The sequence below is a fragment of the Eleutherodactylus coqui genome, chromosome 13, assembly GCF_035609145.1.
Source record: "Eleutherodactylus coqui strain aEleCoq1 chromosome 13, aEleCoq1.hap1, whole genome shotgun sequence".
Lineage (NCBI taxonomy): Eukaryota > Metazoa > Chordata > Amphibia > Anura > Eleutherodactylidae > Eleutherodactylus > Eleutherodactylus coqui.
The window spans coordinates 118522882-118539946 of NC_089849.1; the positions used below are offsets into that span (position 1 = coordinate 118522882).

The 17065-nt window shown below is 43.5% G+C and overlaps 1 protein-coding gene across 2 annotated transcripts in view; it reads right to left on the bottom strand.

Annotated features, from left to right (window-relative positions):
• LOC136588055 (alpha-N-acetylgalactosaminide alpha-2,6-sialyltransferase 2-like) overlaps nucleotides 1–17065 on the bottom strand; it is a 62445-nt gene that overhangs the window by 23566 nt on the left and 21814 nt on the right. For both annotated transcript variants that reach the window (XM_066586953.1, XM_066586952.1), the window contains exons 2-6: nucleotides 7243–7606; nucleotides 5448–5613; nucleotides 4504–4669; nucleotides 4280–4418; nucleotides 3153–3256 (exon numbers count right to left, since the gene is read on the bottom strand). In XM_066586953.1, coding sequence (XP_066443050.1) covers nucleotides 3153–3256; nucleotides 4280–4418; nucleotides 4504–4669; nucleotides 5448–5613; nucleotides 7243–7606 — 939 coding nt within the window. The remainder of the gene's footprint in view (nucleotides 1–3152; nucleotides 3257–4279; nucleotides 4419–4503; nucleotides 4670–5447; nucleotides 5614–7242; nucleotides 7607–17065) is intronic.

Sequence of the window (17065 nt, forward strand, 5' to 3'; positions counted from 1 at the left end):
ATATCCTTTTATCTCATATCTATCCATCTATCTATCTCATATTCTCTATATATCTATCTATCTCATATCTATCTCCTATCTCTCTATATACTATATATCTATCTGTCTCCTATCTATCTATCTATGGCCGCCTGCACACGGGCAGAAATCCCGCGGCGGGATTTCCGCCACTGAAAGTTTGCATAGGAGTGCATGACAATACGCACTCCTATGCAGACGGCCGCGGTTTGGCCGCGCGAAATCTCGCGCGGCAAACAAACCGCGACATGTCCTATTTTTGTGCAGGGCATGCACTCACCCGGCCGCCGGCTCCGGTCTGCGCATGCGCCGGCTGCGCCGCAGCCGGCACATGAAAGAGCTGGGGCCGCCAGGCACGGGAGAGTACGCGCTGCTCTCTGCAGGCTCTCGGGTCGGGTCCCGCGGCAAGAATTCTCGCTGCCGGATCCGACCCGCCCGTGTGCAGGCGGCCTATCTCACATCTATCTATCTGTCTCCTAATTCATATCTATCTCTTTAACTATCTATCATTTATCTATCTCTCTATCTTTCTATCTGTCTCCTATCTATCTATTTATTTTTTTCATATCTATCTATCTATCAGTCTCCTATCCTTCTATCTCTTTATCTATCTATCCATCTAATATCTATCTCTTTATCTATATATCTATCTGTCTCCTATCTATCTCCTATCTATTTTTCTATCTATCTGTCTCCTAATTCATATCTATCTATCTATCTATCTATCTATCTATCTATCTATCTATCTATCTATCTGTCTGTCTGTCTGTCTGTCTCATATCTATCTATCTCATATCCTTCTATCTCATATCCTTCGGTCTGTCTATCTATATACCATCTATCTGTCTCCTATCTATCTATCTCCTATCTATCTATCTGTCTCATATCTATCTATCTATAGGGTGGCATATCTATCTCATATCTATCTATCTAAAAACATAGAAGGATATGAGATAGAAGGATATGAGATAGAAGGATATGAGATAGGAGATAGATAGATAGACGTAGCGTTAGTAGCAGATGACGCGGACTGATGACTGCAGCAACGCGAGTACTTCCCTCTTCTCGCACATGTGCAAGAAGGTTATATGTATGCAGAGTTGCCGGAGTGCAGCATGGGTGATGGACGTCACGGGGTGACGTCGTAGTAACATGAGACCGATGGATCTCGTGCATGTGTGGGATGGACGTATCTTTCAGTGGGGATTGATTTTAGCACATGCGCAGAGGTAGCCTTCTGACGCCGAGCAATGGAGTCAGACGGGCGGTATGTATACGATCCTAGAAACAACATGCCAAGGTACACCACACACCTGCATTTTGTATCAGCTTGAAAAAGACCAGGACATAGGGTCGAAACGTTGCAACTGTTTGCATGATTATGAGGAATAAAAGAGGCATCCTGATGGATGCAAAAAGCTTTTACACCTGAACCTTGCCTACTTTATTTGAATAATACTGTGGGGGACACGATTACTACTGAGGTCACTGTGGGGGACACGATTACTACTGAGGCCACTGTGGGGGACACGATTACTACTGAGGCCACTGTGGGGGACACGATTACTACTGAGGCCACTGTGGGGGACAAGATTACTACTGAGGCCACTGTGAGGGACACGATTACTACTGAGGCCACTGTGAGGGACACGATTACTACTGAGGCCACTGTGTGAAACACGATTACTACTGAGGCCACTGCGGGAAACACGATTACTACTGAGGCCACTGTGGGGGACACGATTACCACTGAGGCCACTGTGGGGGACACGATTACTACTGAGGCCACTGTGGGGGACACGATTACTACTAAGGCCAGTGTGCAGGTGGCAACATACCCAAAAGGTGAATCAGGGTATGTTTACACATGGTAGAAATGCTGAGCAATTTCCGCATCAAAAATACAGTCAAAATCCGCACTATTGCTATAGATTTTGACAAGAAATCAGTTGCATATCCACAGCTGAATTCATACTATGCAGTGCTCCCCCTCACCTCCTCCAAAGGCTTCCCACTTTCAGTGCTCCCTGGCTTCAGGTTCATAGCGGCCTGGTCAGGTGTGGCACTGCTGGTCAGGTGAGGGCACTACAGGCTGCTCAGAACCAGAAGCTGGGAAGTGGAAAGCCTATGGAGGAAGTGAGGGGAGCACCGCACAGTATGAAATCCCCAATGGTACTCCAGCTAGGAAAAAAACTATTTTGAAACGACCCTGTCATTTATTTTTAATGACAGAGGTTAAAATCGTATGTTGTGATAAGCCTCACCTCCTGATATGTTGGAACTGTCTAATAAATAAGTGGGTTTTGGCTGACAGTTTGGGCACTGGATCTCTAAAAGGTTCGTCATTACTGGCTTAGAGGGACCTTCCCTCTAACCTCCAGGCCATCTAGTTTTTCAGCTGAGAATTACAATGGGGACAAAACTGAGCCATACGACCTGTGCGATTACAGACAAAACATAGACCTTTAAACTGCTCCTTCCTCCCACTCCTAGCCCTGCCAGCCAATGACCCCAGCTGCATGGGCTCCTCCACATCAGCAGGTAAGAAGCCAAAAGCTATGGAATGTTCCTGATGCCTCTCCCTGATCTATCTCCCAACTTTAATAGCTAGAGACATAGCCTTGTCTAGACTCCTGGGTACAGGATATCCTACAAGTAAGTCCACTGTGCATAACTAACATGACAAAACCAAAAGGAAAAATCTATCCCCTTACCCCTTACCAACTACCTAATTAGCAGGCCAGTTGCTGTGATAAAGAGTGGACCTGCACTCAAACCTTGGCCACTAAGCTATCCCTACCAGGGAACCCTGAATGTAATACAAACTGCAAAAGATAAAACACCAGTGTCGCTTACCTTTAGCAACACTCTACAGAAAAGACCAGGAGCTCCAGAACAGGCTGTGCACCTAGTGATCCAGGGATGCTACGAAAATTGACCAGCACTGAAGATAGATCTAAGTTAGACTATATAGGGTAGGGCAACTGGAGACAGGTGAGAACTGATATCACTCACCCAACACCACACCTCTCAGACCCAGGAAAGGCAGAGATACTGCTAAAACCTGGTTTGGCCTAAAAGCAAGGTGACAATCCCAGAACAGCTACAACATGAAGATAATTGAAGAGACTTACTCTGTGCCCTTGTCTCTGCCCTGACTAATGATGGTGTTGGTGAGGGCTGCTTGAACCATTAAATAGTCTCTGTCATGATCCGGTAGGAGGATGTAGCGGGTTTCCTGTGGAGATAAAGGTTTATAGACAGTGACACAATTTAAGTTTACAATCTAATTTACAGGATCCAAAAGCACAAGAATTTTTGTGTCATGTTCCACATCCTGAGGCCCTTTACTAGGTATAACACCATGTATCAGTATTGCTCAGTGTGTCTCCTAAAAATTAAAGAGGACCTGCAACTAGAATGGTCATCTTTAATAAAATGACCAACAGTCATTTCAACCATTGAATTGCCCCAGGTACTCTTCTAGCAGTCTGCTGTCTGAGGTGGAAAATCAAATCATGCCTTCAATTGGAGATAGGAGAAGACAGATGGGTCCATATGGCAATCTCAGTAATCTGTGATGGAAGTTTTCAGACAAAGTCACACACTTAAATACTCTGACCACATAGGTCGAGCCCATTGTAACAGGGAGGTATCAACATGAGGTGTCTGCTCTCCTCCCAATTATCAAATATCATTCTACCATGTTATGTGATAGAGTTGTCATTGGGCACCTGCACCAACTGTGGCTTCAACTTCTACACTTCCTATAGTTACACCTTTACTCACCATACTCCCCATAGTACTAGTCTCATAGTAGCCCTCAACTTCGTTATGCTACCAAGGTGGAGAATGTTGAAATGCAGGATTACTCTAACTGAGGCAACATTGCCCCTTTGTCGCATAGATGTTGGACCACTGCAATGTAAATTTAGTGCCAAAGTTATGCCAGTCTGTTCTGTCAGCTCTCTTATAAAACCAGTAGTGCAATTAAGGATCACATATAGAGGGAAACTTGCTTTATCCCACCTCCCAAGGTTTTATAGTCTGGTTGACCGTTGGGCAGTGGTTTGGTGAAGGAGGGGCGACCAAGACCAGCGTTTCATACATCATTCACTCATTAGTATTTGTGAGATGCATGGATGTGAACTCACATTTGCCAGCTAGGGTGCTGTATTTCACTCTTTCAGGGTGTGTTTTAGTTGCATGTAGCCAAACTTTAGGTAACAATGCTAACCAGTATGTATATTTTTTTCATTACCGGGGTACGGGGAACCGACTTGAATCCATTTAACCAATATGCAGCTAAGGAATTCATCAATGTATTTGTTGAGAATAAAAAGAATGAGGTTCGATTTCCCACATCTTTCTCAAAACCCTCAATAATGGCGCCATTCACCCTGCAAGTTAAGTCAATAAATAAAAGATGAGCAATGGGCTTCAATCATAGTCTTCATGGGTGGATTTTCAAGTGAAGCTTTTTACCTAAAGACATAATCATGTGAATCAATCTCTTGTCCCATTCTGGATCCATTTAAAATGCCACCATTGCCCACCACAGCACACCGAATACAAGGTGAGAGACCTCTCCAGGTGTCAAACATGTAGGCATTACCCGTGGAGTTCAGTAGATTCAGCGTTTCATTAATAACTGGAGAAGTAGATATAGAAAAGTATTAGGTAGGTAATTCCATACTAACGCTCATGTTGGAATGGGATGTTCATTCTGTTTGCCACATAGTTTATCATTTGGTTGGTCTGTTTTTATGAACATACTCAGTAACATGCCGCCAAAGCAAGCAGACCTGTGGGACAAAAGGGGCTGGGGCCATGTGGCTTGACCCTGTCTCACTGCTGACTCTCCTCCTCATTTCCTGGAATATCTGGCCGTAAGCACGAGTCTCACTTACATTCTGGCTGGACCAGACTCTGCTGTCAGGCTGCCTCTTCCCCATCTCTTCGACAGTACTACAGTGACAGCAGGAAGCAGGAGGAGGAGCACTTACTGAAACAGCAGCATTTGGACTGGTTAGAATGTAAGTTAGACTTATGCTGCTGTCAAAGGACAGGGGAGACACATAGTATCTAAGTCTGTCATATTAGATATGCTACTTCTAATAGAATTTTTGTTTGATGGGGGGGAGGATTCAGAATTTTGCTAATTTTGATATGGGCTCTATGAGTTTTATGTATGCCCCTGAACATACATCTGGGTCATCAGATGGTCAAACAATTGGTCTTGAATAACCAGTTGTGATTGTTTTCAAAGGTTCTCTGCATTTGCGGAATTAAACCATCCATAGATCTAAATGCATTGAGAATATTAATAGTGTGATTTCCATTTCAAACCATCTTATATTATGAGTTCTCTCCAAGACCATATTACTGTACCCAAAGAACATGCAGGTTAATATAAGCAAGCAACTTACTATCCCAGGTCACTTCCATCCAGCCATGAGCTCCTTTGTATTTCTTAAGTCTTTCATATTCTGACTTTTGGGCATGTTTCTTCCACTGCAAAACAGGTATCTTTTCCAAAAACATATCATGGAATTCTTTACTCCGGAGCTTATCTCGGGTGCCATTTGGACATTTCTATGGAGATATGAAGAGCACATTGACCATATCTACAGGTTTTCTAAAGTTTCTTCAAAGTTTTGGTTAAGTGAAAAATATAGAATCCCCACTCACGTAAGGACCTACTATTCTGTCACTGGTTTCTTAGACCGGGCTCACACGAACTGGTCGGATTCTGCGCGTGGGAAGCCCACAGCAGATTCCAGTTGTGAGTCCGGATGGTGACCCTGCGTACATCCATTAACTGTACTGCGGATCACCATGGAGGCTGCCAGTTGGTCATGTGTAGTACAGTTTTTTTTTTTTCTGCATTATATGTATTTCTTGCACCGTCGCTTGGCAATGACGTGGGTACCTGTATTTCATATGCAATGTTAATTGCGTGTAGGCTGCAGGTCGGACGCCTCCATTAACTTCAATGAAGGCCTTCTGTGTGGATTCCGCAGCAAAATTGAGCATGCTGCGAGCATTTTAAATTAAAGGAGTGATCTAGTTTAGATAAGTTATTTTCATATATCCTAGAGAAGGTCCCTTGCTGGCCCACATGTTTTGGCTGGTGTTGAGAGCAATTATCAAGACTGTTTCTCTCTATGGAGGACCTGATCGTCACACATCTGCATCAGAGGTTCTATTCCTTTATGAAATTAACTGTCTTATTGCAGCGGAACTTGATAAATATTAAGAATGCTAGCACTGGGCTAATAAGCCTGTCTTCAAGGGTACGGAGGTGTAAATGAGTACTAATCACTGACAAATAAGAAAACACATCTATCAACAGCTTGCTGATGGTTTTCAGAGTTTAAAAAAATAATGAAAATTGACTACAAAAATGATACATTTTACATTGGATAACTGACCAATGTTTTTCAGAGGTGTAGCTGGGTTTTAAATATTAAGTGGTCATGTAGACAAGCAGGTGCCCCCACAGGAACACAAGGCCTAGTATTCAAGAGCATATTATCATGAAGACAGGTTCTACAACTGCTAAGGGTTTTATGGGCCACTTTGAGAGTGGAAGAGGTCTACTGAGGATGGGTCTTTGACCATGGTGGTTGTGAACCTACATACTCGCCCTCTTTTTCAGAATGAATTGTCAACCCTAAACAATTATTAGCCTTTTCGGTGCCAGAATGAGGAAAAAAATAACAGCACAAGCCATCAGTTGGAAAAAAACAAAAGAATGGCAGGCACCAGACATATAACGATGGACTAAGCAACAAGTAGGGTGCTACATGCATGGCAATTATCTAACGAGTAGCGCCAAAAAAAATAAGACAAATTGTGTACTCCCATAAAAGTAATGTAAAATATTATTAACAGAGAAACGAACACATGGCAATAAAAAAAAATACATAAGTTACGGCAAAACAAAAGTAGAGGGCAACTACCAGGCACAGCCTATGGGGAGTTTAATCATGAATAAACCACCTCCAGCTATCAAACAGGAGAGAAGGTAGCAACAGGGACATCTTATCTCTCCCGTCCATCCCAACTCGGTACCATGATTCGTCCCCTCCTGCACCACCCTCGTCTTATTTGTATGCTAATTTCTTCAACCATGGCAGATCCTTTACCAACACTAATGGGCAGTGTTCATTCAATGGAAACATAATTTATAAATTGACGTTTCGAAATGTATTTGCTTACAGAATTTACATGCGTCTCATCGGTTGCATACTTGTTCCCCAAGTAATCAAAGGTTGTGGATTCTTGACTCATTTTGGTGGGCTGTGTTATGGATTTGGGAGTTGATGCTTTCTGGGGTTTTGCCCCATACGGTAACATCACTGAGTCATTCAGTGGCTTGATGGGCAAATTTTGAAGTTTAGGCATAATTTTTATAGTTTGTCTGGTGTCCATAGATGACTCCTTCAAATTTTCAATTGGTTTTGGTACAATTGGTGTGGTCGTGGCTCTTGGTTGTAAAGGTTTTGTAGAAGGTTGTGACATTGTCCCTGGTCGTTCATCTGTTTCTTCGGATCCACTGTTTTCTATGAAGTAAACTATGGAGCTGTAAAAGATGATGACAGTGAGGTCAGAAGGTTAAGTTGTCTCCAGATGCCTGAAAACCATAGTTGGGTGAAATATAAATAGAAATGCTAAAACATGACTTTTAATAAATATGCATTAAAATGAGATCCATATGTCTTACAGGCAGAACCTGCCAATATTACACAGCTATATAAGTCAAAACATCTAGTAAGAAAATAACAGGACCAATAGGAATAATAGGACAAGGAATAATGGAAATGTCCTACTGATGTGTGTGATGGGGGTCACCATGTATACTTCCAAGGATGATATTATCAATATCCTCACATGGAGACATCAAAATCCTATTCCATAAATTCTAGTCATTCATCAAAAGGGACATAATAATAATAATCTTTATTTATATAGAGCCAATATATATTGCAACGCTTACAAAACAGTGGGAATAGAAACAAAACCAGGTTACATGTAGTAATCAGCTGATGGAGACAGAAGAGGTGAGGGGCATCAACAAGCTTACATAGCACAGATAATGGGGTGATACAAAAGTTAAAGGGGCTGGAGATGTGCATAGCATGGCGAGGTGGAGAGTGTGGAATGCTATACAGGCCGTATACCATTATACGTCTGTATGGTCAGGCCGTATAGTGCCTGAATCGGCATGACTTCAGGGGACGGTTGGTTACGGTTAGGAAAGATTCCAGTCAGTAGGACAGGGAGCATGTTATCAGGGAGCGTAAAGAGGAGTTTGGTTTAGGAGATATGGTATGCCCCCCTGAAGAGGTGCGTTTTTAGAGCACGCTTGAAGTTTTGTGTGTCAGGGATTGCCCGGATGGTTTGGGGTAGTGTGTTCCAGAAGACAAGTACTGCTGTGGAGAAGCCTTAGGCCTCATGTCCACGGGCAAAAGAAGAATTGAAATCCGCAGCAGATTTTAACTCTTCTCCCGCCCGCGGATCCGCACCCCATAGGGATGCATTGACCACCCGTGGGTAGATAAATACCCCCGGATGGTCAATAAAAGTCAATTTTTAAAAAAAATGGAGCATGTAAAAAAACGCGACATGCTCCATTTTCGTGCGGGTCTCCCGCGGGGATGGCTCCCGCAGGCTTCTATTGGAGCCTATGGAAGCTGTCCGGAGACCTAAAATAAGAATAACTTACCCGCAGCGGGCCGGGCACGTCTTCTCTTCCTCACGGCCGGATCTTCTTGCTTTGGCTTGGCGGATGTGCCTGGCACATGCGCGCGGCACGCCACCAACGTGCTGAGTACATCCGCCGGCCGAAGAAAGAAGATCCGGCCGTGAGGAAGAGAAGACGTGCCCGGCCCACTGTGGGTAAGTTAATTCTTATTAATTGTTATTTTAAGCGCTCATGTCCGCGGGGCAGGAGGGACCCGCTACGGATTCTCCATGTAGAATCTGTAGCGGGCCTGATTTTCCCCGTGGACATGAGGCCTTAGAGGCAAGAGTGAGAGGTTCGAGTTAAAGGGACATAAATAGGGAGTGACGGTACAAGAACACTGACCTTATAAAGTCCTAACAACTGCATGGCCCTGAGTTGTAACAGAGGTCTCGTCCTGAAATGGGCAACCCCATCCCTATAACAGACCATAGTTGAACAAGTGACTGTCTATTCCCTATATGTTTCACTAAACAATTTGGCTCATCAGGGGAGTAAGTTTGACAGAAGCCAATGGATAAGTAAATGGGCCATAAGACATGGTTGATGCACTAGACCCCGGTGATTGCTTATGGCAGCGCTTCTGCGTGGTTAATGTAATAAACCCACGGTAACTGTATCATAGTGATTATCTTGGCGTGGTGTCTTACACCAACTCATATGGACTCATTTCCTCCTCCAGACTTTGTCGCAGCCAGAGTACTGATGACATCAGTTAACACACCCAGTACAACAGGAGCCAGAGCCTTCTGAATCTATACTGCAACTAAATGGCAATCATCAAATACAAAAATCTATTTTTCTGAATATCATTAAAGGGTTTTCCCATGACTTTAAAATTGCTGCATTACCACTTTGTTCTTCCTGGTTGCTTTTGACCAGAACATGTGACTGCTGCAGCCAATCACTGGCTGTAGAAGGTTACTGTTGTGGTCAGTGATTGGCTAATGCAGTCATATGTCCTGGTCAGCAGTAACCAGTAAGGAAAGAGTAGTAATGAAGTAGTTTTAAGTTGTAGGAAAACCCCTTTAAGATGCTCACCAACCCTCCTCCTAAATTTGCCCATTGTCTTACCTACGTATTTAAGAGAGCAGACGTGCCTCCTCTTAAGAATCACCCCTTTGGAGTAACAGTTGATAAAAATCTGAAATCGGATAAACGTTTGTTGTCACACTGCTTAAAAAAACTTTCTGGACTAAAATGTGATCACATGCTATAAAGCCGCTACAACAGAAGCAACCCACTGGGCGCTGACCAGTTAACTATATACTTTGTTTAGGTGGGGGCTGAAAGGGGCTATTGACTATATAATCCCCCACCAACTTTTCTCTCGTATAGGTGGCTCTTGGGGAATCCTTTATCATCATTTTAAGATCTAGGCCATCATCAGGATGACCCAGTGTTGGGCTTAGAATATCCTGAATCACTTAGAGGCTCTATTAAATGTCGAAATTAATTAAATCCTTTTTTTTCTGATGGCTGAACTCGTACCCCTGTTTGCAGTAAAGAAATGTGGTTATACATAAGAGGAACCTCCTTCACACACCAGCCATGCCAATGGGCTTCATCTGGACGGTGACAAGACAAACATCAATGCCAGCATCATAGAGGGGACATAACCTCCCCCAAGCAGCATTTTCTCATTAATCCCTTCCCTGCTGCTGGTCAGGGAGGGGACAGGGCCTAATGCTGTGACCATTGGTCGCATGCCAGAGCAACTGTAAGCCACTGTATCTTTAAGAGCGAGGCAGGGCACCCCTCATTCACCCTTATATGTGCATAAACTGAATGACAAACAATAAGCAAATTATTTATACTAAACAATCATGGTTCAGATTTCTGCAATACAGCGAGAGTCTAAACAATGATTGTCCCATGTAAAAGAGACCTTGCAGACCAAATAGATGGGGAATGAAAGAGTAAAGAGCCTCCACATCAATTGAGGCAAGCTGCTAGCTTTGGAAACCGCTCTGACTTTGTTTTCCCCCTCTCATTGTGCACACACTGGGCAGGTTGCTAACTCACGTCAAACGGGACTCTGGATGTGATGTGGCCTGGAGGAGGATCCTTGCACCTATATCAGTTGGCGCAAGACACCGCACCAAAGTAAGCATTGCCATATGCAGTTACCGGGGTTTGTTACATTAACTACGCTGATCATTCGACAAGCACAAACAGCTCCAACTGGTTCGTTGTCCACCACCCAGAAACAGGTGGCACCATCATTACAGGTCCTTGTGTCTGTCGGAACCGTTTCAGGCGCTTGACTGAAGGACATTCGGTCTCACAGCGCCCATTGCATGTACTGCCTTTGACACCCACCTACTGTCATCTCCATTTGTAGTGGTGTCATTAATGACAAAACTGGACTGCTACAAAGTGGAGATGAATCGAGGTTTAGTTTGGGCGCTGACGATGGCTGTGTTTGTGTCTGGAGACCTAGGGATGGGCACCTTGATCCTGCCTTTGCTGTGTAGTGGCAAACTGCCCCCTGTTGGTGTGATGGTCTGGGGGACCATGGCATATGACAGTCGGTCACCTCTAGTAGTGGTGCAAGGCACAGTGACAGCTCAGCGATATGTTCAGGACATCCTGCAGACACGTGGTCCTTTCATGGCGTCTTCCAAGAGGCAGCAGGATAATGCTCGGCCGCACACACAAGGGGGTCACAGGAAGCCCCACAACATTGTCACACCTTTGTGGCTGCCCATTCGCCAGATTTATAGGCAACTAGCCCGGGTACCCGAGACAGAGCGAGTGCAATATAAAACGTGACATTTTAAGTAAGAAAAGATAATATCAGCACATACGCATAAATACGTCGAAGGACACCTATGCTGATTATTGGTATGTTAATGTATTAACTTAAAATAGACAAATTCAATGATCCTTACATTTAACATTTTTATTATATTACTTTACTGCAAGGCCTTTTATGCACAATGTTTCTGGTTTTTCCTTTAGGAGCGTAAACAAAAATATTTTTTCCATTCCCAACTCGTTTGCATTGTATCTAAAACCTCCCTCTCTGAGAATTTCCAAGCTGTTCTTCTCAAAATCGAGTGTCTCTCTCGGTCTGAAGAATGTCGGGCATGTTTCGCTTCATCAGTTTCTACAATTTGAGCAGCCGCTTGTCGCTTGTGTTGATTTTTTAAAAGTTGGCCGTTAATTTGCTCCGGCGTCTCAGCTAGTCGAGCGGTGGCTTATCGAGTGCGTTGATTCTCGAGTCAGGCTCTAGTTTAAAACAGGTACTGCACTTGCTCGGCATCTTATATCTAAAACACAAAATCTGTTTGTTTGTGTTGTATACAAATCCCCAGTTCTGGTCCAATTTGAGTAAAATTTGGCATTTTCTGTTGCCAATAGCAACCAATCATAGCTCAGCTTTCATTTGTTATTCTGCTGAGGTAAAATAAAAACTGTGCCATGATTGGTTGCTATATATTATACCGCTGAGCTAAAATAAAAGCTGTGCTGTGATTGGTTGCTATGGGCGACAGTATTTAATCCTCTTAGTGCTGAGGTAAAATGAAACCTGTGCTGTGATTGGTTGCTATGGGAAACAGTAGTTAATCCTCTTAGTGCTGAGGTAAAATGAAAGCCGCTATTGGTTGCTATGGGCACCAAAAACAGTTTTTTACTGTTTGTTGATTTACTGTTAGACAGTTTTGATAAATGAGGGCCGGTGTTCATAAATTTGCTCCATGCATATGTCTAGGGACATACCATTTTTGCAAACTGTTATCCGCACGGACATCCAAAGCGGAATTAGGAAGGACAAAATGAGCCAATGATTGATGGCCGCCATGAGGGTTAGACTGGGGCTAAAAAGCAGTCCCGAAACACACATTTTCAATGCTCAGTCTGCCTCTTCTAGTGAAAATTACTTGTTGGAAATAACCAGGAATACTAAATTGAATCTGTAGAATCCACTGGTGAAAGCCTATTTGGGGGTTGTGGCATTAAAATTAAAGCAAAGGCAAAAAAATGCAAATAAGGTTGATAAGACAAGAACATTTCTGAACTTTTTTAGCCTATAACCTTCTTCGAGATTATACTGTGTGTAAAATTTCATGTCAATCAGTTGTATAGTTTGTGCACGATGCTTGAACAAACAAACATATATATTCACAAACATATACATTCACAAATATATAGAAGATAGAACATGTATGGGACCATCTGGGATGCCAACTTCGACAGGCTATGAGTTTGCATGATCTAGTTACTGCAAAGGTGGCCTGATATGCTGCAGAATACCATACAGAACCTGTATGCCTCCATACCCGCCCATATCACATTTTGTATCCAAGCTAGAGGCGGTACAACAGGGTACTAGAGCCTCCATGCCTGCCCGTATCACATCTTGTATCCAAGCAAGAAGTGGCCCAACAGGGTACTAGAGTCTACATGCCCTACCATATCACATCTTGCATGCAATCTAGAGGCGGCCCAACAGGGCACTAGAACCTCCATGCACGCCCATATCACATCTTATATTCAAGCTAGAGGCAGTACAGCAGGGTACTAGAGTCTCCATGCCTGGCCGTATCACATATTGTATCCAAGTTAGAGATGACCCAACAGGATATTAGAGCCTACATGCCCTCTCGTATGACATTTTATATCCAAGCTAGAGGTGGTACAACAGGGTACTAGAGCCTTCATGCCTGCCCATATCACATCTTGTATCCAAGCTAGAGGGGGCCCAACAGGGTACTAGAGCCTTCATGCCTGCCCGTATCACATCTTGCATCCAAGCTAGAGGCGGTACAATAGGGTACTAGAGCCTTCATGCCTGCCTGTATCACATCTTGTATCCAAGCTAGAGGGGGCCCAACAGGGTACTAGAGCCTCCATTCCAACCCTTATCGCATCTTGCATTCAAGTTAGAGGTCGTACAACAGGGGATTAGAGCATCCATGCCCACTCAAATACAAGGCAGTACAACAGGGTACTAGAGCCTCCATGCCTGCCCATATCACATCTTGTATCCAAGCAAGAAGTGGCCCAACAGGGTACTAGAGTCTACATGCCCTACCATATCACATCTTGTATGCAATCTAGAGGCGGCCCAACAGGGCACTAGAACCTCCATGCACACCCATATCACATCTTATATTCAAGCTAGAGGCAGTACAGCAGGGTACTAGAGTCTCCATGCCTGGCCATATCACATATTGTATCCAAGCTAGAGATGACTCAACAGGATATTAGAGCCTACATGCCCTCTTGTATGACACTTTATATCCAAGCTAGAGGTGGTACAACAGGGTACTAGAGCCTTCATGCCTGCCTGTATCACATCTTGTATCCAAGCTAGAGGGGGCCCAACAGGGTACTAGAGCCTTCATGCCTGCCCGTATCACATCTTGCATCCAAGCTAGAGGCGGTACAATAGGGTACTAGAGCCTTCATGCCTGCCCGTATCACATCTTGCATCCAAGCTAGAGGCGGTACAATAGGGTACTAGAGCCTTCATGCCTGCCCATACCACATCTTGCATCCAAGCTAGAGGTGGTGCAACAGGGTTATAGAGCCTTCATGCCTGCCCGTATCACATCTTCTATCCAAGCTAGAGGGGGCCCAACAGGGTACTAGCGCCTCCATTCCCACCCTTATCGCATCTTGTATTCAAGTTAGAGGTCGTGCAACAGGGGATTAGAGCTTCCATGCCCACTCAAATATAAGGCAGTACAACAGGGTACTATAGCCTCCGTGCCCACCCGTATCACCGTATCACATCTTGTATCCAAGCCACAGGGGATACCACAGGGTACTAGGGCCTCCCTTTCACAATAAATGATCCTTTTGCACTGATACTGTAATTACTTACTTAGATCAATGTTACAATCCCACGCAGAAAGTCCCCATTCAATTCTGACAACTCCTTCTAGGTGCTTGATTTTTTTGACAATGAGTGTCTTTCACCCCACTATGATTTTGTGAGTTTATTTGAGAGCAGAGGTTTACTACAGAGAGATATCATAAATTATAATATACTGATTCTGAGGATCACATGGCTGACTATTGAGTAATTGTTTGGTTTTTCCAGTTGTGGACACAAGTGACAACATTTCTGGAAGTTCTTCTTATCTGTTCAGCAGTTCCACTTTAAAAGAAATGCTAATGATCCAGGGTCCACTCTTGGGTTGATTCTGATGATTTAAATTGCATTGATTAGATACTAACAGATTAAAGATTCCCCTGACCGATCCATGTTGACCTGTGTTCCAGCTTCATTACTAACCATAATATTAAGTAGTCAGTAGTGTCTAGTTCAGGTGAATTTTAGAGAAATTGGGAAAGCTGATTTTCTTTTCATATGTTACAGCTTGTAAAAGGGTGCTCTCACACAGGCTGTAATATGCAGTGCAGAAGCTATCTGCACCAAAATCCACACATCTTATGTGGATTTCCCATGGATTTGCTGTGGGATCACTGGAGATTAGCGATGACAGATTTATTCACATGCATCCGATTGGCTGAATCAGAACTAAAAGTCAAATCCTTTGCAGATTATATACTCTTAATGATTGGCAATCCAAAAATATAATAGTACAAGAATTAGAAAACTTTGGCTGCCTCTCAGGTTATAATTTAAGCAAGACACAAGTATTCTTGTGCAAGTCTTACATGAGAATAGGACAAGTAATATGCAGTGTTCCGCACATTGGACAGCACATTAAGGGAGCAATTATGCAACTTGAGACTGAAGATCAGCAGTTGTAACATACTCATGTTACTTAAAGGAGCAGGCTGAGAGTAATTTGCTGACAAGGGCAGGATTCAACATGGTTAGGACAGGCTTGGCAAAGAAATTGCCAAACGTACTGCCATCATCTTCCCTCTTTATGTTTCTATAAAGTTGGGGTGTATGATATATACGCAACACGAAACAGTACTGCTTCACACTTTAAATAGGATAATCAAACACTGGATACATCCATCATATGTTCCAATGCACCTAATTATTTTTCTTTCAGCAGGGAGGAATCCATGTCAGTAGACAGGAATTTGTCAAAGTCCTCCGATTTCGCTCTTCTATAGGCCTTTTTAAGGATAATGGTGGAATACCCTCTTCTCTTAAATTTGACAAATAGGGAGCAACATGCCTTTTTAAACCACATAGCATCAGAAGAATTTCTGCTGGAAGTTATGACAGATATTCCAGTCAAGTATGTAATATCTTGAGAGAATACTGGCCCATTCTCCTTGTTGATCCACATTTTAAACATGTTATTACAGAACATCGCAGTGTCACCTACAGAAGAGGTCCCAACATACGAGATATGCTGCAGTAACTGCACTTTTTGGTCTTGTTATGAAATCTGCTACATTTACCCGCCCGGTGGATAATAAGATATACACCATCAGACAGTACGCATACTGTAGGAGTAAAGGGGTTGTATATGTGTCAAAAAGCCCTTGTCTGAAGATTTATGTGGAGAAAGGTAGGTAAAGGTAAAGTCCCCTGGTGCAAGCACCGAGTCATGACTGACTCCTCGGGTGATGTTACATTGTGACGTTTTCTTGGCAGACTGTTTTGTGGGGTGGTTTGCCATTGCCTTACCCCGTCATATTTTTACTCCCCAGCAAGCTGGGTGCTCATTTTACCAACCTCAGAAGGATGGAAGGCTGAGTCAACCTTGAGCTGGCTACCTGAACCAAGCAAGGATTGAACCTGCAACCTTCAGGCCGTGAGCGGGAGCTTAGGACTGCATTTCTAAACATTGTAGCTCGGTAAGAATGAGAGCTGACACTTCAATAGTTAGGCATATGAACAACATGCACGATGGAAATAGTGAGCCCTTAAAATTTGGGGGACTCTGTCTTGTGAAGCCTGGGCCATGAGGTTGGAACTTAAATTCCAAATTGATGAGAGAAGAGGCTAAAGCCCCATTTACACGCAAATATGATCACTTAAAATTTGTTCAAAAGATATTGAGAATGACAGTTTGAGTGGTCATTTTGCATAAGCTGCTAACGGGCACTAATGCCAATTAGTAGCTTATTAGCTTCATTTGCATGTAAATGAGCCTCCCTGAGCTGTATGCAGATAACAGCAGGTGGTCTGTTATCTGCATACAGCACCTTTGTTCTGCCACGGACTGCAGCTGAATACAATGTTATCAGCACTCCAGTGGATAATCACAGCGTGCAGTCCCTGCTATCAGCTGCTCGGCCTAACCATGGATTTTAAACTTAAAGGGGTGGTCTCGCGAAACCAAGTGGGGTTATACACTTCCGTATGGCCATATTAATGCACTTTGTAATGTACATCGTGCATTAAATATG